At 45.9% G+C, this 24,715-nt stretch overlaps 1 protein-coding gene across 4 annotated transcripts; it reads right to left on the reverse strand.

Moving 5' to 3' along the window:
- Positions 1-3,765: 3,765 nt before the first annotated feature.
- NTAQ1 (N-terminal glutamine amidase 1) lies at positions 3,766-24,483 on the reverse strand. Of its 4 annotated transcripts, none has more exons than XM_075141216.1 (7): positions 24,310-24,483; positions 23,911-24,010; positions 23,334-23,384; positions 21,155-21,303; positions 20,694-20,818; positions 11,348-11,516; positions 3,766-6,032 (listed from the first exon to the last, which is right to left on the reverse strand). In XM_075141216.1, exons 1-6 carry the CDS (start codon positions 24,381-24,383, stop codon positions 11,383-11,385), a joined length of 633 nt encoding a protein of 210 aa, XP_074997317.1. In that variant the 5' UTR covers positions 24,384-24,483; the 3' UTR covers positions 3,766-6,032; positions 11,348-11,382. The 4 variants fall into 4 exon arrangements, with proteins under 4 accessions (XP_074997317.1, XP_074997316.1, XP_074997315.1 ...); XM_075141215.1 differs by having other exon boundaries at positions 11,344-11,516; XM_075141217.1 differs by lacking the exon at positions 3,766-6,032 and adding an exon at positions 20,196-20,331 and having other exon boundaries at positions 11,431-11,516.
- Between the last annotated feature and the right edge of the window lie 232 nt (positions 24,484-24,715).

The raw sequence follows: 24,715 nt of genomic DNA on the forward strand, positions 1-24,715 counted from the left end.
AGGAATTCCTTCACTCCTTCCCATCGGCAGGCAGGTGTTCAGCCATCTCCACGAAAGCAGGGCTCCATCACGAGTAACGGTGACTTGGGAAGACAAACGCCATCACTCTGAACGTGTCCCCCCCCTTCCTTCTTCTTCCCCCAGCTTTATGTGCCGAGCATGACGTCATATGGTATGGAATACCCCTTTGGTCAGTTGGGGTCAGGTGTCCCAGCTGTGTCCCCTCCCAGCTTCTTGTGCACCCCCAGCCTCCTCGCTGGTGGGGTGGGGTGAGAGGCAGAAAAGGCCTTGGCTCTGTGTAAGCCCTGCTCAGCAGTAACGGAAACATCCCTGTGTTATCAACGCTGTTTTCAGCACAAATCCAAAACATAGCCCCATACTAGCTACTGTGAAGAAAATTAACTCTGTCCCAGCCAAAACCAGCACTCTCTTCTTGCTAACACATGTGACTGGGGAAAATATGTTACAGCAGAGTATTTTGAAAAGTTTAAAAAACTAGAAAAATGAGAAGAAGAAGGAGGAGGAAAAAAAAAAAAAAAGCTGTGTTTCTACAAGGTCTTGTGGGAATTATTTCACAGAAAATAATGAGCCAGACTCTGCCCTCAGCTACACCCAGGCAGTAATTCGTTTCCTTTGGTCTCTGTGGAAAACTTGCATTTTATTATTCCCTGCTTCTTCTGAATGTTCAGAAGCAAACAAAAAAGCCAAGTTAACCGGCTTCACACACATGCACATGCACGTGCGATAGCTGCAAGAGGGAAGCCACCACACGCCAGCCGCTCTCCAGCACATGGAGCCAGGCAGAACAGGTTTGTAACACCCCGGGGTGTAACAGCACCTTACACTCCTTTTCCTCAGGCTGCCTAAGGCCTCAAGGTCTTTATTCAATATTTACAAAGGTATTTATTCTTTATTTGAATTAGAGACTGCAAAAATGCAAAATTCCCTCACTTGGCCCTTTAAGAAAGTAAGAGCCCAAAGGCTTGCTTACCACAGGCAGCACAGCAACACCGCTCTGTCCGCCGACATACAGAGTAAGAGCCGAGTTTCAAACGCCTGTCGCAATGAACCCAGCGCGCAAATTAAGCCTGAACCAGCGCGAACAGCTGGTCTGCTCAGAAAGAGATGGAAAGTGGAGGCCTGGGTGCTCTTTACCCACTTATCCACCCCGGCCCCCTGCAAAATGGCTGCTGTTTGGATGCAAAACACACCACGATCAAAAGCGGTACTGCAAGCGTCTCCAGTACTGCTTCTGAGCTCTTTCCTAGGACCCCTAACATACCCCAGTGGTGTATTTTCAAGCCTTTCTCAACCACCCCAGGGCTCCGGGATGAGCCAGCAGCTGGGAGCCCCAGCAGAGGCACCAGGCGAGCATCCTGCCCCGCCGTAAAACCACTGTCCTCCCACCGACGGCTGCATCTCCGTCTGCCTGTGTCCGCCTCTCCCTGAGGGTGCTGCGGGCCCTCGCATCCAATCCCGCTCGCATCCGCAGCCCTGTGCTGGAAACAGCCCTCGCCCAGCTGGGCGCTATCGCAAGGACCCTGTTTATCTCGTGCACAACTTGCCTCCCTCGTCTGCGACTCTTTGCTGGAGCCAAATGTTTATGCTCGCCACACATGCTGTCAGCTGGCCAGAAACGTTAATATCCCCATGGCAGAGCAACAAAGCCTTCCCAAGGATCCTCTGCGCCACCCAGCCCGGGCTCTGCCGCTCCTGCCCTCCCGGGACCCCCGCTGGCTTCGGTGGCTGCTGGGAGCACGGAGGAAAGGGATTAGGTCCTCCTCAGGACTGTTTATTTGCTTCATTTTATCATGATCGCTTTTAATTTTGAAGGCGCATGAATATGAAGTGTACAAATCACTGGAATAATACTGTAGCTAATTTTATGGCGCCTTTAGCACCATCCAAAAAGAAAAAAAACAGCCAACAAACAACTGACTCCCCCCACAATGGAGCAGTCTAAATAAAGTTTTTTAAGCAATACAATATTTGCCTGTATAGTTGTCAGTGTTTCCACTGCCAGTTTGTCTTCCTAAAGGAATCAAGCTTTGGCACGGCTCAGATCAGAAAAAAATAACATCTTTAAATGTTTGCAAGGGGGTATGGGATGGGGCGGGGTGATGGGAGTTAAAATCACTAGGAGTGCTGTAAAATGTTGGCCTAAGAGCCTCGGAAGGGAAAGGGCCTCCATTTATCCGGATTTACTTGCCCGTGCCGTTGCCAGCGAGGGAGGGAGTGGAGCAGCAGCCCTTGCAGCCCTTACACCCGGCCAGGCAGCCAAGGTGTGGGTCCTCCTCAGGAAGAGCCAACTGCCACGGGAGCGGAGAGGATATAATTTAACACCGCTCATTGTTAATGCTGAGATGAGCTTAGCAAGCATGGGAGCCGATACTCACTGCAAAACACGCTGCCGTGAAAGAAGTCGTCTGTATACGTATGCCTAGAGAGGCACACAGACACACGTGTGCAGACATACAGACACACAATTAATAAAAGCTGTCTTTCAGAAGCCAGGCTTTGTAGTCTAAGGAAGGTCAATAATTTTCTTGTCAGCAGCAGCTTTGCTTGAAGGAGACGCTTTAGGACATGGCTCATCCTGTGGTGGGGAAGGAATGTGTCTGCTTTAATCACGAACCTCTTTTTTTTTTTCCCCGTGAATATATTCTGCCTGATGTAAGTATAGCCTGCTTGACAGTCTTAACGCAGCCAGAAATGGTGTTTGATTTATGGAGGAGGTGGAAATCCGAATAGAAAAGGATACAGATATTCCAAGGGTCCTCATTTTGGTCCCTCTCCATGAGCACACGTGTTAACCCTGAAGGCTCTTGGTGTTGGAAACTGATGGAGGAACCCCAAAGCTCCTCTTGCTGGCCAGTGTGTTTGGCTGTAATATCCTCTCAGGTACCTCAGGAAGCCAATTTACCTCCAGCCCATCCTCAGGTTACCAGATGGCGGATCTTGCATTCCACTTAATATTTAACCAACCTCTGCCCTCATTTTCTTAAGTTGGCGGTGAAACCCTAGCTAGCCTGTGTGCCACAGCACAGTGGGATTTTATTACAGAAAGCTTGAAACAAAGCTTCCACTTGCTAATCCAGCTGTGCTAATGGCCGTACCGCTGCAGCTCCGTGGATCATTCTCCAGATGGCATTAAGCAGCAGTGAGAAGTAGTTATAACGTTATTTGGGAGCAGGCTCTACTGCACTATGCAGGCAGGGCAGAGGACCTTACTGCGAGATGAAACGATGCCATCTCAGACAAGACCAAGTGACGATGAAGATGGCAACGCCTCTTTTGGAGTCCACATGTGTGCTTCTGTCATGTGTAGGGCCTCAGATGTCCTCAAGGCTGGCCAAGCTCCACATGTGGGTTTTTGTCATGGACTCCACTTGCTAAGCCAGGGCATTTGCTCATTGAATGTGCACAAATAATCCCCATTTCTGAGGATCTCTGTAAACCCAGCAAGCACCCCGAGTGGGGTGGTAATGTCCTGCCAGTTCCACCCCTTACATTGCTTCTGCACGGAGCCAGCGACAGGGACACGGCAAGGGCTGGGGACCTGCGCCGCGCGGCCAGGGCTGGGCTGAGCCGTTGCACAGCCGCGGGATTCCGCAGCGGTTCAAAGCAGCGAGGCCGCAGAGCGTCGGCAGGAAGGTTTCACTCGGCTCTGCAGCTGTTGGGGAGGGCGACTGCTTCGCCCCTGCTCGTGCGGCCTTCGGCAGCGGCTCGGGGGAGGCTGGGGCTTTGCCTCCGTGCGCGGATCCGACCTCCGTGCACGGTGTGAGCTTGGAGAGGCTGGCGAGCAGCGGCTGCTGGGACTGCGTGTGGCTCTCCTCTGCTGGGAACCAAGTCCCTCACTTGGCCTTTCAGATATCAAAAATACCCAACCTGGGTTTTTTTATTTAATAATTACCAAATAAGTTAAATGAGAACGAGGATTAAGGAAACAATCTTCCCGGTAAAACACCTCTGACAAATACAGCAGGTAGGGCACTGCAAATCCCCTCCAAGTCCCTTCTTCCCAACCTACTGCTGGGAACAAGGCGGGGGGAGCGCCGTGCCAGTGCCCCCCAGCCAGGAGAGAGGCTGGACCCCCGAAGCCCTTCCCAGCACTGGTTATTTTGCATCTCAGGCCTTGGCTGGTCCAGCACCGCTTACTTTGTAGCAACTCCATGGAACCATGCATTTGAAAACAACTTCTGGCCACACACATACCTTAGAATATTAAAAGGTATTTTTAGTACCTCTGGCAGAGCGGATCAAACTCTGCTTTCAGCTGTACTAAGACAACTCTATGGACTTTGCTGGCAGTGCCGCCTATTCATACCGAGGTAGCAGCTGGTAGAAGCTACCTGACTAAATAGTCGCATTTACTCCACGCAAGACAAAAACACAAGCGCAGATAAAAGCCGGTGGGATTCCTGACTTACAGCGGGCTGTATTTTCTTCCCAGGAGCGTGATTTTGCCTGATAAAAGTCTGAATTGTCGAAGAAACAGCATCACGTAGCAAGGAAAAAATACTCTGAATGTCGCCTCCTCAATTTGTGATGGCTTTGTTTTTGCAGTGGTATAAATATAACTGTGACCATTTCATACAGCAAAGTGCTCTGTGATGAGTACAGTATAAATAGCCAAACTGATTACACTGGCTATAAACAAGGACTGGAAACCCTTGCTTCACCCCAGCAGTTAGAAACGGTGGCAGCGGAGGGAGCTTTACAGCTAAATGGTTAAAAGCCGCAGCAGAACATTTTCTCGGGATGGCTCCAAGCGTGGAGCTGGTGCGCTGCCATTTCAGCAGCCAAGCTGAGACGGTGGGAAGCACGCCGCCACAATTGCATACTAAAAAGAAGGGCAGGCTGAGATAACTACCATCTTCTTACTGTGTAGGTCGTTTAAAAAAAATAACATATAATGATTCCTGTCTTATTGCAGTGTTTGGGTTCCAGATATAGCCTTGCCTGGGAAGGCCGGTATAACACTGAAGGCCAAATGAGCATTTCCCACTTTTAAGTAATATAATGTCAGGAATCCAGCTCGTCGGAAACACCCTGCTCATCTCCCTCTACACCAGCGCCAGACACTCGAAATGAGCTTCAGGTGAATAATGCCGCTTCATTCAGACTTTGTGAGTGACAGTTCACAGCTCAGGTCCTTTGAATGCTTATTTTTATTGCTATAAAACGAAGCTTGGTATGCCTCATGCCTAGGAAGTGGCTTAGCTCACTCAGAAACTCTGGGACTTGCCAGAGGCCTTAGATAACTAAGTAAGATTTGTTTTAGCTGCCCTCAGTATCCAAGGTATTTCCTACTGTAAGTATAAGGAAACATTGAGGATACTTAAGCAACCATATTTGTTTATCTTAGGTCAAACTGGAGACATTTTCCAGAACCACTACTGCAGCTGCCCTTAACTTGTTGAAAAGCTGCATTTGTATAGAGTGCTTCGCTTCTGACTCCATGATGACAAACGAAAACCTTCACTGAGAGCCGAGCTCCACAGGGAAGGGTGCAAGCAGCTGCTGAGCAAACCTGAGCAGATGTCTCCAGACACTCACTCTCTGGGTGTGCTTCATTAACCTTGGCCTCAACTGGGCCAACTCCTGCATAAGGAGGAAGCCAGAAGGGAGAAGGCAATCACCAGCATTCTCTCCCTCAAATTTCTGAGTAGGTAATTACTTGAAGAGAGACAGACGTCCAGATAGGTTTCACCTCGAGAGGAGATGATATTCTCCACGCTTGCGAATCCAAAGTGTTGTAGGAGGGTAACCCCACCAAACCTGGAGCCATCTGCTCAGCTGGGTGATGCGTGAAGTGATGCTCTGCAGGTCCTCCCCTCTGGCAGCGTGGCTTGTGCCAGTCGCAGGGGACAGCCACCACCTGGGTCATGGACGGTGTCTTGGTAATGGTTCTGCAAGGCACCCGGTAGGCGGTAACTGCGACTAGTGCAAGGACACGGTGGGATTTTCACGCCTCCTTCCTATTTCCTGGTACAGCGTTCTCAGGTCATTCAGTCCACAACCCGTGTTTGCTGAAAAGGCAGGGGAAAAAACTAAGAAAAATGAGAAAATTTGGACCAAAGTCATTCTAACAAAAGAAAGCGGACCCCAGAGACGGCCATTTTACAGTAGATGTTTGGAGAGCAACAGTGCTTCAGAGCACGCACAAAGCTCTGGCTGGATGATGAGGGGGTGAGGAGAGGAGGCCACATAGGTCAAAATGTCCCAACCGGGGCTCTTGTCCTGGAATCTGATTCATACAAATGCACCCTGGTGCCTCCCTGCCTCCTTAATAGAGCAGATCAGATTGCAGCATCCCAGGTACCTAAATTTAGCCTCTGAAGTCCATAAATTGATAGCGAAGCAATTAGTCCGATAATCTAAGGTGTCACACACCCATTTTGGTAGAGATTGTGAATGCTGAACAGATCCCCAAAAATTGATAGGTGGTTTGACGATGCTGGCATATAGCCCTTGATGCACAGGAAGGATTTGCACTGACATTAGAGATTCAGGCAGTCAAGGGCAATACATAACCCATTAGCTGCAATCTTGCAAGATACAGATCACCTCTGCACTGCCGTCAGAATTATGTTTTTTTAACTGTAACAGCTACTGGCAGGGCCGAGTGTGCAGGAGAGTGCCTCTGGCCAAGCGTCCCAACTCGCACGTCCACCGAATGCTGACTGCTCTCTCTGCTGGCCAACTGAGAAATGGTATTTTCTCAAGACAGACCTGGTCATGTATAAGTTTGCAAAACTGCGCTGACCAAGCAAATGCGTGCCAGAAAAAACAGCATTTTTTTTCGAAAGTCCTAAACAGGCAAGTAAAAGAAGTTAGTTATCAAATAAACTATATTCTTAACTAAAAAGCAGCAGCGAAGAAGAGAAAAAGGCAAGAGAGACGTGGGTGTCCTATCTCATGCTGCAGCTTACTGCATCAATAGCCTACGGAGTGAGAGGAACTACCCGTGAGATAGGATGTCCCCCCATTATGAGTATAGGGCTATCAGGGTCTTGCCCTACAATGTCTAGAAGTAAAAGTGTTGGAGAATTTCCAGTGACCAACAGAATACAGAAGCTGGGAGAGCGTGGGATTGTGAGTAACTGTCCTGAGGGCAGGGGGGTTTCTCCTCGCTTTGTTCAGTGCCTGACTCAAGGGTGACCTAGTCCAAAAAGCCACCACCTAAGAGCTCTCAGCACATAAATACTGTAATAACTGGACAACAGAAAAACTTCACTGTGGGAAAGGACAAGGTAAAGAAGGCTGAAAGGGAATGGAAAGCTAAGCTGCACTAAGAAATCATTGTCGTGAAAGTGAATAAGCAGCACATTTTTGTGCTGGACGCATCGGGACATCCTCTGGACGCAGGGAAGATTAAAAGTCTCAAGGGCTATTGACAGGACGGAGTACAGGTGAGCACATGCTGATCCTGCTGTGCCAGTGCACCCCAGCAAATCAGCCCTACAGTAATGTCAAAGCTCTCATATGATTTCATATCTCACAGTAGCACGAGCCCAGCTTCCCTGCATCAAGCAGTGAGGCTCTCCCTAGAGCACCGCTTTGGTTGGGTGGCTCTACTGGCAGCTTGGAGCTGCACCTGAGGACCACGGAGTCGTGCTCTGCCGTATGGTGTACCCCATATGTATGTATGCCTGTGATATAAAGTCACTTGAGTCTTAGGTGTTTAAATACATCGGTGATCACAGAGCTGATAATTAGCGGTCTGGCAGTGAAGTTGCCTCCCCGCCATCAGCTTTACAGTGGCAGTTCTTTGCTTGTACTACTGACATGCGCAGCTTCTGCAGGCACTCGGCAAAGTAGCTCTCACCAAACTTTGCTTTTCTGTCTGCAGCTTACTGTGGTGCTCCGTTAGTAAAAAGGTGGCTGGTGGGGCCACCTCACGCATCAGCCTCAGGTGGCAGCAGAAAGGTTACACACAGCAAGTTCCCCAAAACAGTCAAGACGAGGGTTAATTGGAGAGAGAAAGGAGCAAAGAGGGGAGGGAATTCACTTAGTCCTTCTGATGGGACACCAGGGCTAATCAGCACTAGAAAAAGAGCTGGTCTCTGCTAATTATGGTGAAGCAAGTAGCTCCTTTTTGTATTTGGGGCCCTAAATGAGCAATCAGCGTATTGCTGAATTCTGTCTTTCTGATAGCACACCTTCTGAAATGGTGACGAAATGCCACCAGGCTTGAAGGACTACAGAGACAGCACCACAATATCAACATCCTCAGCACTGAATGAAATAATTCTCTGACTTTTACCTATGCCGCTGGAATGACAACTTTTTACAAGAGCTACAAAAAGATTGTTAATTATAGAAAAGCTATCATCACACACACCCAGCCTGCTACATGTAAAATTAAGCATCTGTTCAGAATGATTAGAGAGAAAAAGGACCCTCTTTTCACATTGATTTGTTTTTTAAATTTGTATATTCTGAATAATGGTTGTGACTGTTCTTAACAGCTTCGATCCTGAAACTGGATTAAACCAGGCAAATTCTTGTGTCTCAGCCTCACTAAAGCGAGTGTGTCACGGATTTCAGGCACCAGAAACCAGCTGAGGATGACAGCTCAGTATTTAAATCAAATGACATACTCGAGTAGGGAGGGGTGAGAACCTAATGTTCTACAACAACTTAAAGGGTCTGTTGAGCAATGCACAGGAACTCTGTGTATATGAGATTCACTTACTTGAAGGATAAAAAGTGCTTAACACACACAACCTGTTCATCTATAACGTGGATCTTTAAATTCTCCGTTTTGCTAGTGTCTAACCTGGGCAGCCCTGGGCACTGGGTTAGCATCTACATAGAGCTGAGCAGGCAAATTTCTGCTGCTGTGCACATTCACAACCAGTCTTGACATCACTCAAAAAGAGTAAGTAACAATGTCTTCACTCACTCAAAGCATGCCTGCCACATCAGCATCATGCAGAAAGGGCTGCCATTTCATCCAAACGCTGATAAAAATCAGATCTTTTACACAGGTGTATCTGGTTAAATCCAGAGCTGCCCCCTCTCGGGAAAGCTCTGAGCACCAGTTTATCAGGAATCCCGAGTTCCATCACCTCAATCTCTTCTGGTGAAGCTGGTTCACAGAGACAGAAACTACAGACCAACTCTCCCACCCCGCAGACGAGTGCCCCGACAACTGGCCTCCTATCCGTAGGCACTCAAGGAATCCGTATGGTAGCAGCCCACCTGCATAGCCAACCAGCTGTGCTGCATCTGGCAACAGAAAGTGTAAGTTTCTACATTCAGCCAGCCCTTACGACACAGAAAAAGAGATGTCTGGATGAAATGAATCAATCCCACAGTTGTTCAACGGTCTGTCTCTGCTGTTAACAAGCTGAGTAAATTCTCTGGAACTGATGGAAGATACAGTAATAGAATATGTACATAACAATACACCTAGATAACAGTAATATACATATAAGTATCTCTGAAGTTTTTATATTTTTCTGTACTTAAAAATAAAATGATCCCTTAATACCTAAAACCATTACTGTGCTTTTCCTCACCAAGACTGAAGTCCATCATAAATGTTTACTGTAGTCTCAATCCCAGTAGGTTTCCAAGGGCAGACTGGATGAAGTGCCGAGCAGCCCGGTCTGACCTGATTTGAACAGGAGACTGGACTAGAGACCACCTGACACTTCTAACCTGAATCATTCTACCAGTCTGTGATTCTATGATGTGCTAGTATGTAAAGTAGAACAGGTCCAAAACCAGAGAATTAAATACCCCATCTTAGCCTATTTCTGTAATCCCTGCATCAGAACTAGTGTGGCCAGCAGGAGCAGGGAGGTGATCGTGCCCCTGTACTCGGCACTGGTGAGGCCGCACCTCGAATCCTGTATTCAGTTTTGGGCCCCTCACTACAAGAAGGACATGGAGGTGCTGGAGCGTGTCCAGAGAAGGGCAACGAAGCTGGTGAAGGGCCTGGAGCACAAGCCTTATGAGGAGCGGCTGAGGGAACTGGGACTGTTTATCCTGGAGAAGAGGAGGCTGAGGGGAGACCTCATCGCGCTCTACAACTACCTGAAAGGAGGTTGTAGCGAGGTGGGTGTTGGTCTCTTCTGCCAAGTAACAAGTGATAGGACAAGAGGAAATGGCCTCAAGTTGCGCCAAGGGAGGTTTAGATTGGACATTAGGAAAAATTTCTCTACTGAAAGAGTGGTCAGGCCTTGGAACAGGCTGCCCAGGGAAGTGGTTGAGTCCCCATCCCTGGAAGTATTTAAAAGACGTGTAGATGAGGCGCTTAAGGACATGGTGTAGTGGGCATGGTGTGTTGGGTTGATGGTTGGACTTGATGATCTGAGAGGTCTTTTCCAACCTTAATGATTCTATGATTCTATGTTTAGGCCACTCTTCTAAGACATGGGAGACTTTGCTCCAACCCCCCCGATCAACATGATGGCTTTCCTGGGCTCCCCTGCAAGGATGCAGCTTGATATCACCTTTAAGGAAATTCAGCAGCAAGCGACCCTGTGTGGGGGAGGCTTTCTCATCCCCTTCCACCCAACCATATGTTCTTGCTGATTTCCTTATACCAGCAAGAGCAGCTGTCTGACCTCATGGCAAGCCAGTTCAAGGAGCTAAGAGGCAGGGAAAAACCCACTTTGCTTCTTTCTGTCGGTTTAGCTTCCTACCCTGGATTACCATGGGGCCAGACAAACGCCAAGTGCAAGCACACGGCGGCAGGTGAGAACGCGCAGCCACCGTAAGAAGGAAAAGCAACTGCATCTTCCAGCAACCGTCAGCACTAGAACAGTTTAACTGAAATGGCAGGCATTTAATTCTCCCCTCGTACAGCACAGAAACCTAGATACTTACCTGGTTTTACATAGTGCTTGGGAGTTCAAGACTGTACTACTAAATCTGTGTTCCCTTTGTGGGTCTGGCCTTTAGGCTTCTGCTAAATAAGCCTAATTGATAAAGTTAGTGACAAAACTGAGATGCACTGCCTATTTAGATAAGTGATAGAAATCATAACATAAAGAAAATATACTGTATCTCACTTCTAAAATGTGGTGACATTTAACAATTTGGGCTACATTGTTCAGTATTTTGTATGTTTCCAAAAGCTTTTCTTACAGCATGTAAATGCTCTTTTCAATTTGGGCACAGGAGATGGAAAAGTAATATGCTTACGGTGGGATGTCTGCCTTTGATTTGACATATTAAAAACCAAGTTCATTCTTACATAATCAAAATAAAAGTTTTTATTCAGTTCATTATATTTGATTGGGTATTCTATTTGCCCAAATACTTATTCCATGTAAAGAAATGTAAACCATAAATACAATATAAGAGCAGCAAAACAAAACACACCCACTCAAAACAGAAGCAGGGAGAACTTCTTTGTTCACTTCACTGTCCTTCCAAGGAATAGCTGTAATCAGTCTGTCTGCCAAATCGATGCACAAAGTCCGGAAGAGGGAACACTGAGCCCCATCCCACTTTGGGATTCATACTGATGAAATCATCCAAGTTCATCTTGGAGTCTAAAAAAGGACCAGAAAAGGGAAATATTTAAGTTCCTGATGCAGCTTCTGTAGCACAGGTATACATCTATCAAGAAAATGTCCCCAAACCCCTCTTTGATAGTTCAGTTCAAAATAGCGAAGAGTTCATAGCACACTTGCTGAGCAGCAGTCCGGCAAGATTCTGCAAATTGTACGGTGCTACGAAAACATCTCTTTCCAGTCTCTGAAATGTTGCTTTTGCCCCGATCCCTCTCTCTGCTTATGGCAATAATCACATTACTGGATCAGGAAGCATCCTTAGTCATTAGAAACTAGTATGCATAGGAAAGAATAAGATTTTTCCCTGCAACAGCAGCCTAGAAGGGTCGAGTAGTGTCAGAGAACTGGAGTGCAAATAACAACCAACACAGGGAACTGCAATGCAACAGGTGCCTGTAGTCTTCCTGCGTTCACACAAATCTGATTCCTCAAAAGCAGGGGAGATATTATTCCCCCATTAAGTTCTGAACCAAAGTCAACTGAGTCAGCTTTTGCACTGACTGCAGAGGAACTGGATCAGAGCAGCAGTCAGAATTGGAAGTCGCTTAGGGTCTCTCAGAAGCGATTAGCCCCTTGGCAAACCTACAATGTGTTACTCCCCAGGCTACACTGTTTGCTCTGTATTTGCTTTCCCTCCAGCCCTGAACTTTGTCCTTGCTGTACACCGGCCCACTGCAAGGCCAGAATATGCAGACCAGGGGAAATGTCTGACGTAACCCAGCCCGTAGCCTAGAGGGATGCTCAGGCAAAGAAGGGCACAAACCTAGGCTGGGGACAAACACTTTTTTTTTTGAATCCTGAACCACTGAATGAAGTCAGAGGGGGACAAGGTTAACCGCCATAGTTTCAAGAGAAAAGTAACCATGACTGCTCTTTGCCAGGAGTTCAATCTGTTCTGAGCCCTGCAGGAGAGGTAGAAACCATTCTGTCCCATTCGTGGATCCCAGAGAGCTCAATGGAAAGCGCTGGTGTGCAGTTTTGGGTTTAGATGCCTTATACATCCTTTTTCTGGAGCTGGCCTGGTACAAGCTTTGCTGACTCAGAACCACGCTGATCAACAGTTTCCGATTCCTCAGCCTATTCAGCTCCGACTACAAACATCCGTGGGCTTGTTGTTTTATGTTCTCACTGACAATCTGCGCAAATAATCTTTTTAAATGCCCATTAAAAGAAAACTGGAAGAGAATGAGTTTAAAGAACAGCGTGGGAGAGCCATTGGATTTACTGTTATAGCTTTCCCGCTGTATTTAAGTATTTATTTTAACATGGATGATTCATGTGCGCATTTAAGGATTAAGAACCAAACAAGAGTAGGCTCTAATGATGGATTACAAAATCCATAGGAGGAATTTGCTTCAGCTGCAAAAGCTTGTGTAATTAGGCTTACCATTATGGACAGCGTAAGCGAGGAAGGGAAGACGATGTTCGGGAATCCCAGACCCAGGAGTCCCAGCCATAATCCGGCCCCCGAAGCCCTCTATTTGCACCACATCTACACGATGGCACAGCTTTCTGGTTTGCCTAATCCCAGCTCTCACCAATTCTGAAGTCTGGCCCCTAACTCTTTTCTTGTTAACCTGTTTGGGCTCTGCACATGGAAAATCCTTATGTCCAGCCAAGCATGGTCCTACTGCTGAAGTGAGTCTGGCAGAACAGGGCCAATTTCTGCCTGCCTATGTGGGAATTTAAAATAGCACAAGCCCAGCAATTTGCTGTTGTAGCTCAAGAACAATTAGTAGTGGATAGCAGGTATTGCTTGCTGGTAAACTGGTAAGCCTGTTTTCCAATTCCCAACTTGTCTTTTCCTCCCAGATGCTTTTGTTTTAAAATTAATGTGATTCTTCATACAGTTTAAGATTTGAAAGATTAAAAATTCCTTGCTTTATGTGCACTGAGCATAGTAGAATAATAATTTCATAAAACTGTTCTATGAATTCTAAAGAAGCCCAAAGGAGGTTGTTCCAGTAGAGTTAAAAACACAGCTGCTGTTGTTAGCAACTTGGAAGTTGCTGTCACAATGTCTGTAGGAAGTGAAATATTCTCTTAAATTCAGAAGGATTGTGGCAGAGCATAACACAGTCCATCAGAGAAGTTTAATGAAAGGAAAAATTGTTTTAACAAAGCAAGCAAGAACAGGCCTGTGAAGAGCGGATGGTCTAAGAACCGGTCAGTAGATGGCACTGAAGCAGTATGAGAGCTATCCACAGGAAAAAACAGTGAGGCCTCTCCCGTTTTATTCAGCTGATAACCGTCTCTCTGTGCTGCTCTTCTTACTCCTGTGCTGTACCTGAATGTCATGCATGTTATGTTAGACCTTACAGCTTTAGGAAACAGCTCGACAAAAATGCACGAGACCACCACAAAGTCCTCTTCCTGAAGCAGACGAACAGTGACAAACAGCAGAATTTACAAAAGAGACATCTGGATGCTACAGTTGACAAACCAAGAGGATTTCTCCACAAAAGCAAGGAGGAGCATGCTTTATATAACATTTATACAAGGTCAAGAACAGCAGAATTAATTTTTTTTTAAGATTTACATTATGCTTGCAGTCCTCCTCAGGTGCTGTGGCTATTATACTAGCTGCATTTGTCACGCACACACACTGTCAATGAGACCTGGCGCGTTCTGGGTTTCTTGCATAATTTTATTTTTTTAATCAAGTCTGACACTTTTGCCCTGAGCAAATAAAAGGCATATCAGATGCATTATATCATGAAGGCACATCAGATGGCATTGTTAGCCATGATACTTGTGGCTTCTGCCAGCAGTAGTTAGAAAGCTATGTTTCAGCCAAGTCTCAGCTTGGCTCACAGACCTTGGACTAACTCTGCATAATGACGGCTGCCGAAGGGCTGCTGGAGGTGAGCAAAGCCTCCAAGATCAGCTCTGCTGCTGCTGCTGAACCTTGGGGGCACCTAAAATACTTAGAAAGTTGGGCTCTTCACAGACTTGCATAGGTGTCTACAGTTCTCTTCAGATCCCCCTCCCTTGCCTGAGCTGGGAGAGAAGTGTTTTTGCAGGCAGAGTCGGAACGGCTGTTATGACACTCAGCTGGAGGGTGCTGTCCCCACAGCTGAGACATAACCAACTGTGCAAACCACCTTGGTCCATCTCGGTGTAAAACAAAGCTGGTCACCTTAAATTATCTTTCACAGAAAGTGGTGTAATTTCAATAAGCCACTCACAGAATTTAAATACTTCTATCCTGAGTTGTACCTTTATTGCCTCTATCCCGACTTGATTCTTTACTTCCACAAAAGCTCATGAAGTAAGGACCTAGCTTGACAGACTGGAGTTTTATTCTCAAACAAGAGGAGCGGAAGGTTCCCATGAAGTGTATATGAGCTATTTCTATCCGTATCAGTGCTTCTTTTTTGCTTTCACTAGGATCCTACCACCACCTCAGAGAGGAGATATAGAAAGAAACTGCAGACGTCTGCCTGGCCTCTGTCTAGCAGCTTGCCTGTTACATAGATGTGTCACACACAGCGCCTCCAGAATTTCTCAGCTGTCCTACTCACACTCTTCAAAACAAAACAAAAAAAAAAGTAAAACTCCATCATTTATGACTACCAGGGATTTTAATAATAATAAAAAGAACAAAAAGCCTTTACAAATCAATCCTGCCAGTATGCTACCAAACACGTAGGGAGAACTGAAACTCAAACCAATGCTTTTCAGTGTTAGAGCTGATGCTACCAGTTGTATATAAGCAGTAAGACCATCTGTTCTGAGTAATTTTGAAATGCACTGTGCAAGCTGTATTTTTACACAGGCTTGCAGTAAGGAGGGCTGATCTCATCAGGATTCATAAACTAAGCAGAATCAGACCTCATTAATTTGTGAGAGAAGTCTTAAAAGAAAACCCCAGGCTGGGCTCACCAGCCCTAGAATGATGAATGTGTGCACCAAATCACATCTTCTTAATTTTTATTATTTGAACAAAATACCAGACTCACTCCTGTTTTCTTTCAACTGGCAATCAGGTGGGACCAGGGGAATCTGCTGCAGCTCAGGTATGCTTATTCCAGCAGAGCTGCCTCGAGGATAGGCCTGGGTGAGAAAGCCCCGTGCACCCAGTCAGGTTAGCCAGCTTCTCCTGGCACGCACAGCCGCAGAGCAGAACCGAGGCCAGAGCAACGCCAATAAGAAACATAGAGGCCTAGCTCTGGGAAAGGGCTAGACCAGAGCCAGCTGCAAAAGGATAATGCTTAGCATGTGAGTTCTGATGAGATATTGAGGAGTTTCAGGGTTTTTTGTTCAGTTGGTTTGGTTTGGGGTTGGTTGCTGTTTTGTGGTTTTTTTTTGGTTTGTTTTTTTTTTTTTTTTAATAGTGCTAAGGTTCTTTAAAAAAAAAAGTTCCAAGTTCAATTTTTTTTTTTAAGTATGGACTGGAATTTATGACTCAAGTTTATTTTGGGAGGTTTATGTTGCAGCCCCATGAGCAGAACAAATACAGTTTAAGAATTATTCCTTTTGAATTCATATCAAGAAAAAAAAATGCTGAACTGGTTACTGATGGAGATTCCTTGATTCCATTCCAAAAGGCATTTCATGGTCATTAAACATTTCCTGGTATATTTCATAAAAAAGTATCACTGGTCCCAGTATCCTGTCCCAGCTCCACACTGGGAAATTACATTATCCTACCTACAGTCCTATTTAACCTATGTTTGACTTTGATACTATAGAATTTCCTTTTCCAAAGCGCTATATTCAGGCTTAACAGCTGCCCTGCTCTGGAACAGGCAACACTTTAGTATCAAGACCAAACATTCTTGTCTTTTTACATTTATTAAAAGCTTTAAAACCCTGTGGGATAAGAGCAATGTATATAAATATAACTAATATACTTTAACACATAGCAAATTGTAGCAACACAATAGTACCAGAGCACTGATTACCTTTAAATACCAAGAGCTCATGGGCACATGAGGGCACAATGCTAATACTTTGAAAAAGAGTGATACATTTTTGTTGTACTTTTTCAGTCTTCAAGCATTTGTTTAACATCAAAGACGACATATAGCTCACAGAAGTAATATAGAAGTAATAAGAACCTTGTATGCTTTTGTATTGGGTTTGCATGGCAAGGTTTTGGTAGCGGGGGGGCTACAGGGGTGGCTTCTGTGAGAAGCTGCTAGAAGCTTCCCCCATGTCCAATACAGCCAACGCCAGCTCGCTCCAAGACGGATCTGCCGCTGGCCAAGGCCGAGCGCATCAGTGACGGTGGTAGCGCCTCTGGGATAACGTATTTAAGAAGGGGAAAAAGTTGCTGCACAACTGCAGCTGAAGAGAGGAGTGAGAATATGTGAGAGAAACAGCCCTGCAGACACCAAGGTCAGTGAAGAAGGAGGGGAGGAGGTGCTCCAGGCACCGGAGCAGAGATTCCACTGCAGCCCATGGGGAAGACCATGGTGAGGCAGTCTGTCCCCCTGCAGCCCATGGAGGTTAAAGGTGGAGCAGATATCCACCTGCAGCCTGTGGAGGTTAACGATGGAGCAGATATCCACCTGCAGCCCCTGAGGGACCCCACACCAGAGCAGGTGGATGCCCAACGGAGGCTGGGACCCTGTGGGAAGCCTGCACTGGAGCAGGCTCCGGGCAGGACCCGTGGAGAGAGGAGCCCAGGCTGGAGCAGGTTTGCTGGCAGGACTTGTGACCCTGTGGGGGACCCACGCTGGAGCAGTCTGCTCCTGAAGGACTGCACCCCGTGGAAGGGACCCGCGCTGGAGCAGTTCGTGAAGAACTGCAGCCCGTGGGAAGGACCCATGTTGGAGAAATTTGTGGAGGACTGTCTCCTGTGGGAAGGACCCCATGCTGGAGCAGGGGAAGAGTGTGAGGAGTCCTAAGGAGTGGCAGAGACAACGTGTGATGAACTGACCACAACCCCCATTCCCCATCCCCCTGCGCTGCTCGGGGGGAGGAGGTAGAGAAAATCGGGAGTGAAGTTAAGCCCCAGAAGAAGGGAAGGGTGGGGGGGACGGTGTTTTAAGATTTAGTTTTTATTTCTCATTATCCTACTCTGATTTGATTGGTAATAAATTAAATTAATTTTCCGCAAGTTGAGTCGTTTTTGCCCGTGACAGTAATTGCTGAGGGATCTCCCTGTCCTTATCTCAACACATGAGCCTTTTGTTATATTTTTCTCTCCCCTGTCCTGCCAAGGAGGGGAGTGACAGAGCAGCTTTGGTGGGCACTTGGCATCCAGCCAGGGTCAACCCACCACAGCTTTTGTAATTATCTTTTCAAGAGCTTAGGAATTTGCCTACTCTAAACAACAGCAAAATAATAATAATATAAATGAATATAATGCTACGATCTAAATATGCCTCACAAATAAATTGATAGTAAAAAAATATGTGGTCAATTCTGTCAGCCATTAAATTGCAGTCACCTCTAACATGAATATGTAAGCAATTTAATCTTGTGCAAACACAAATTAACATAGAAAGGAGAGTACTCTATCTAAGTGAAACAACAGGGAGAAAACAGTTATCTGCAATGGAATTTGGCATGGACATGAACATTAATACCCCAGGCTCTTTTATGATAACAAAAGGTCTGCCACCCAGTTTTCCATCAAGTTTAAAATAAGGTGCTTTTATGCCTGATAAAACTGTGCTGAGACATTACTTTACCAGTCTCTAAAAGAAGAGAATTACCAGTTCCACTTGGTGACAGCAATGTTTTCTAAACCTGTATGTTGGCCTGCAGGACACGTGCTCATCTATGGAGCTGCATCACTGAAGCACAGGACTTAGATTCAGCTAGAAGTTAAAGCACATGCTTGTTCCACAACAGTTAAAGCCAGACTCCTCTCTGACTTACAGCATGGTGCACATCGAAGCACACGTCATTATAAGATATCTCAAGTGAATACAGGGAAGACAAAAAACAAAGCTGGAGAAACTGGTACCGAATGAAAGACAACTTGAACTAAACATCCTAGATCTGATACAATCTATTCCTGTTCTGACCCAGATCTTGAAGCTACCTAGCGAATGACCATCCACCTTCAGTGGGTGCAGGGTAACCAGTTTCCTTCATCCGTGACGTTCAGCCAACTGACCAGGAGACCAGAGCGCATCAGCACAGAGCTGGAATACTGTGTCCAGTTTAGGGTTCCTCAGTACAACAAAAAAACCCACAACATTGACATGCTGGAGTGAGCCCAGAAGAGGAACATCAAGTTGTGTGGGGCAGGACAACATGATATTCAAGGAGAGGCTGAGAGAACTGCGCCTGTTCAGTCTTAAACAGAGAAGATGAAGAGGAGACCTTTCTGCTGTCTACATCTACCTGATCAGAGGACACAGAGAAGATAGGGCCAGAGCCTTCTTGGAGGAGCCTGGCAATAGGACAAGAAGCAAAGACCAGAAGGTGGAACATGGGAAATTCTGATTATATATGAGGAATTTTTTTTTTTTTTTACCATGACAGTGGTCAAATATTGGAATAGATTGCCCAGAGAGATGGTTAATCTCCATCCCTGGAAGTGTTCAAGGCGAAACTGGACAGAGCCCTAAGGAACCCATTTTGAGCAGGGGTTGGACTGGATGACCTATGGATGTTCCTTTCAGCATGGCAAGGTACAGAGCAAAGAAATAAAGCATGGGAGAAACTGAAGATCTATGTCTCTCTCACTATCTATTAACATCACAGAGACAATCTGGAGGTTGGCTGAGACAATGCGGCTGCTGCGCGTCAGTGAGGTAAAGCTCAGTCAAGCAAGACAGATAAGGGGAAAGTTACCGAGTGTGCAGCTAGGGAGTCATTCACTACAGCTGGAGGTACACGTACACATCTGCGACTGTTTGAGTCATTCTGTAACTCACTATCCGCAAGTAATGTTTTCTACTATTTTGATTTGAGTAGAACTTTTCACCTTACTGGTCTGGCCTGATCTATATTCCTCACACTTTCATTAGCTCTCAACTATCACAAGAATAAGGTTTCCACAGGCAAAAAGTCCTCAGCACCTAGGAGGCTCCAGCTAACAGTGAACCGTCCACTGCAGTCCAGGGATTCTCCACTTGCTACACTACCTCTGTATAAACCTTTACGGGAGATAAGGACCAAGACATGGAATTTAAGGTGCTTCATAACCTGGATTGTCTAGAAAACACCTAAAGCTTCACAATGAAGACTACATCTGTGCTCCTGCCCACATTCATAGTTCATTTCTACTCTACTGTGAAACACCAAGCTTCCTTAGAAGCCAAAGCAAAGATTGAGAATTAATTTCCCAGCTACTTAAAATCACGATAAACTTGGACCTAAACACAAAACACGTTTCTTTGACCCTGCCTTCTCTAACATAAATACATAGCAGCACGGCATTATTAAAAAAGCAACAAAACCAAACATGCAGAGCAATAACATGAAAACTCTTTCAAAGCAAAACTTCACCACACTTTTCTCCATCTGGAAGAAAATGGGAGAACAAACAAACACATGGCGAATGTTAGCCAGCTTGCCAAACACAGCTTGATTAGAATAAGCTGAAATGCTGTGCGATAAGAATGGTTTAAGCAGCTCTATAGAATAGAGCGATGGCAAGTCTTTACTTCTCTCTCTGCTTGGCCCAGAGGCTATTAGCTAGATTATCACTTAAAAGAGGCTTAATGCTTGGGGAAAAATTTGCTGACTTGCCAGTTTGCCTTAAAGTGTCCTCAGGTCCATTCACCTGGTAGAGAAACCTCAAACGTGTTCTGCAGGCAAACGTAGCACGCTGAGCGGAGCTGAAAACTTCCTACTGTCAAAATAACCTCCTCTGGCAGGATGGGACCTGCCAGTTAAAGTGTGCTATAACCAGTGTGTTAAAAATTCACTTTGTGACCCCTAAGCAAGTTATTTGGCCTCTTTGCTTCAGTTCCCTGCTGTAACGAGAGAACAGTATTATTTGCCTCTCATTCTCTGCTCAGTTTATGAAGATCAGTAATTAATGTTTAATAATGGTAAATGCCAGGAGACATGTAAACTTTCCATGTTCAGAAAAGGAAGTGCCAAATGCTTCATAGCCCTATTTTTTTCCATATGAAATAATAAGCTAGCTGGACACATGTCATGGAAGCATATTTATTTCTTGTGTACATCTTGGACTATGTCATTCAACACTGTAAGCAGGAAAAAGGAGCTCTGGCCGCTTACCTGCAGTTTCGATGCAAGGGTATGAAGGAGGAGGTTTCTGCCATCTCCCATTTGCATCTTTCATATGAGATCTGTCTGAAGCAAATGTCTTCAAGTACAAATCTGCTCGAATCATTCTGATTTTCCTAAATAATAATGCAAAATTCTATCAAAAGATGAATGTATACAACACTGCATTAGTCACTCAGAACAAGAGCCCTTTCCTTCCATCAAGGAGCATTAATTTCATTAAATGCATAAATTAGCAATATTGTGCCAAGCAGTTAACTAGTTAACAAGAAACTACAGTAGGAAAGAAAAGGGCTTTTGAGGATTAAGGTAAAGAGCTTTAGAAAAATAACACAGCGCATTTATTTTACTGGACTATAGCAAAAAGCCTCTGTCACTATGTATCCACAAAGAGAACTTCAACTTTGATTTCATGAAAGAACATTCATGGTCTTTATATTTTATGTCATCACCTGTGAAATTCTGGATGAAGGCTGTCATCCAACTTAAAGGCCTCCACACTGTACAGGTCAAAAGGACACGGAAACGGCAACACTGTGTCAAGATCATAAATGAAGTTCTGCTCCCCGCTGGGAACATGAAGTAGAATAACGTGGTAGTCCTGGGAAGAAGGGTAATTGCCATTAGTTAAACAGCTGTTAACGAGAAACTGGCAAAGGGAGTGAAAAAAAAAAATGCTTCCTAAAAGCAGAAGCTACAGATCCTTTTTTTAAATCCTGCTTTCTGCCCTTGAAGTATTAAGTCTGTAACATTTCTGGCACCAGGAGAGAGATTTCCTAATGCCTGTCTCGCCCATCGTGCCTTTCAAGAAACCTTGGTATTCCCCCCATTCCTTTGCAGCCTTCTTTGATTTAAGCCTGGACAGCTAAACTAAAGTCTACGCTACTCCTAAGAAAATAGCAAATCTCTTTCGTGGCCCGCACCAAAACACAAAAATTGAGTGGGATAAGCATTTTTGTCTTAGACCCAGTCCTAAATAAAAAGCTCACAATGATATATGATGATAGCTTAACATTAAAATTATCTAGTGATCTCTTCTAATAAGAGATGTTGTACCTGTTGCAGTAACACAGTCTGTGAATTTGAGTGCCGAGTGTTTAGCTGCCAGAAGCAGCTGAAAAAACAGCAAAGGGCTCAGATCAAGAGGAACGTAGGAGTAAGACGAATTTGTCTAGTAGCTCTTGAAGCTGGGAAAAAACACCTATGGGTACTATACCACACTTTTTCAAGGTAACTATTTTGTCTTGATACTTGGGTTCTGAGGTGCAGTTTTATTTCTTAACTTGTAAGAAACATAGGTGTGGTGGAGGTTTGGAGAAATTGGAGTTACTTATGTTAGGTGTCAGGTGCGTACACTGTTGTTTTCCAAAATTAAATTGAAGGTAGCTGTTAACAGCTTACTAAAGCTTACACTAAATCCACTCACAAAAAGAGTTTGAGGCACTGTCTTCTGACACTTTCAATATTAAACAATCCTAACCACAAAGGGATTGGAATGAAAAAGATCTTAGGCAAGCTATTTTGCCAGACCAATATACACATACAACTGTATGCAACAATATTTAGAAGAATCCATTACAGAGTGTAAGAAAAATTAAGCTTTATGTATCCTACGATCCACTGAAACATCAAAGTTAAAACACCTTTTGATCCAGAAGTTTTTATCAGAAATCCACATTCTGCGGTGGCCTTTCCCGACTCTCCTATTCCTTCTTAGATCATCTTCATAACACTTGGATCTCTTCTTAAACTAAACCTTTTTTGTACTATAAATATACTGACATTTTGGGAGAGAATGAATGATTCAGAAATCACAGAACTTCAGAAGTTTGCAGATTATTTTGCAGAATTTCAGAAACAGAAATTGCCACAAGAAATAAGAGTTTTTTCCATGCCAAATAACTGAAAGAATTCTGTAATGATACATATTTGAAAGGAATTCTGTAGTGGCAATTACTGAATTACATTCATTGATCAAATGACACTCCAAAGCCACCATTTATGGATCAGTTTAATTGCTGACACCTGAATACACATAATGCTTATATTTTTCTATCCTCTGTACGGCCTACATGGGTATTTTCACACATCTACTTCTTACAAGACATCTGCTTAAAATTCAACAAAGCTTGTAGACTCAACAATATCCAGACAATAATTTTCACAAATCTGTTATGTACTCTTACCAATGTTAAGGTTTGTCATGTGTAGATTTTAGTGGCTGTCTCGCTGTTAATTTACTACAAATAGTAAAAAGGACCACCAGATTTAGGCTCTTTATAAATCTGTTGTAAAAGAATAATAAATATTAATACAAAACTACAGAATGGTTGAGGTTGCAGGGGACCTCTGGAGGTCATTTGGTCCAGCCCCTCTGCTCAAGCAGGGAGCCAGCTGACGGGGACCATGTCCAGACAGCTTCTAAGTATCTCCAAGGATGGAGACACCACAATCTCGCTGGGCACCTGCTCCAGTGCACCATCTCCCTCACAGCAAAAAAGTGTTTCCTGATGTTCAGATGGAACAGTTTGCTACAATAACGATGGCTGACACTGCCCATGTCTGATTCTGCAGATAACAACTACAGAAGCACGCACTTGAAATTATGAGAGCGAGAACAGAATGCCTTACCCAGACAACAGGCTCATCGCCATGTCCTGATTTCTGCTTCCAGAGTGGAATCTGAAAGTTATAAGTGAATAAATCTGAAGTTAATAAAACCTTTCAGATTAACACAGATTAATTTCGGGTTAATTTGTTAGTTCTTTGCTAACCTATCCACTTCATCAGCTTACAACTGTGCTGCAGTCAAAAAATTTTCTCTAGTTTCTATCTTTCAGGAGCATGAAGTTGGAGATACTATTCTGGACCACATAATATAATCATTCTCCTAAACTGACAGATTACAGGGAACAATTCCCCCACAGCCCACAGGGACATCGTGCCTCTTCCCATGGTCCTGAATGCATCAGATAACTAAAAGATCTTCCATGGTATGGTTTGCACGTCTCTGAGCCAAAATGAGCTACAAGAGGGTTTTAGACCACATCTCACTTATAGGTTGGGCTGCGGTCTAAAGGTCTGGGCCCACGTCTCGCCTACCCTGGGCTGTGGTTAAAATGCCCGGGCTGTCTCACCTACGCTGGGCTGCGGTCTGAAGGCCTGAATCTCTCCATAGCTGCATTCAGACCACATCTCATCGACTCACCATCCTCCTATCATTGGATATGAAAACAGCATAAAATTCTTCTAACGGGTATTGATCCTGACTCCTGATGTAGTCACAGAGCTTCCAAACGTTTTCTTCACTGTAAAAAAAAAAAAAAAAAAAAAAAAAAAAGATAATTTTTTTCCCCCAACTTGACTTCTAGCGAGCAGAAGCGAGCCGAGGGGCGATGCCTGCTGGGAGGCCCCCCGGTGCGGACTCCCTTTGTGGCCAGAGGCCCTCCGGGGCACGCCCCCGTGTAAGACAAGCCTCCCACCCGAGGCACAGGCGGACACCGTGCGCGGATTATCGCCCGCGACCCTCGCCGCCCCAGCGCCTCGCAGGGAGGGCTCCCGCCTGCCCCGCGCACCGCCCGCGGCCCCGGACACCGGCGGCCCTTACCAGTAGCAGCTGGTGTAGGCGCAGGCGGGGCGGGGCGGCACCGCCGCCTCGTAGGCGGCCGCCGGCCGCGCCATGGCCGGCCTCGGCGGGGGGGCGAGGGCGGCGCAGGAAGTGCTGGGCGCGGCGGGGCCGCCGGCTGCGCCTTCCCCGAGGAAACGCCGCCGCGCGGCGGGCCCGTCGCCCCGGCTGGCCTCAGGCGCTTCCCCCGCCCCCGGGCACCGCCGGAGTAGCGGCCAGGGGTGCGGGAAGAGCGGTTCCTCTCACCCGGGGGTCCCTCAGGCGGGGTGCGGAGGGACGAAGAGCCGCCACCGCCGCCGCGTGGGAGAGCGGCCCCTTTAAGCGGCGGCCCCGCCCCCCGCCGGCGGGAAGCGGCGGGAGGGGCGGGCACAGCGCGCGCCGCCGAGCC

Source organism: Calonectris borealis, chromosome 2 (assembly GCF_964195595.1).
Source record: "Calonectris borealis chromosome 2, bCalBor7.hap1.2, whole genome shotgun sequence".
In the NCBI taxonomy this organism is placed as follows: Eukaryota; Metazoa; Chordata; class Aves; order Procellariiformes; family Procellariidae; genus Calonectris; species Calonectris borealis.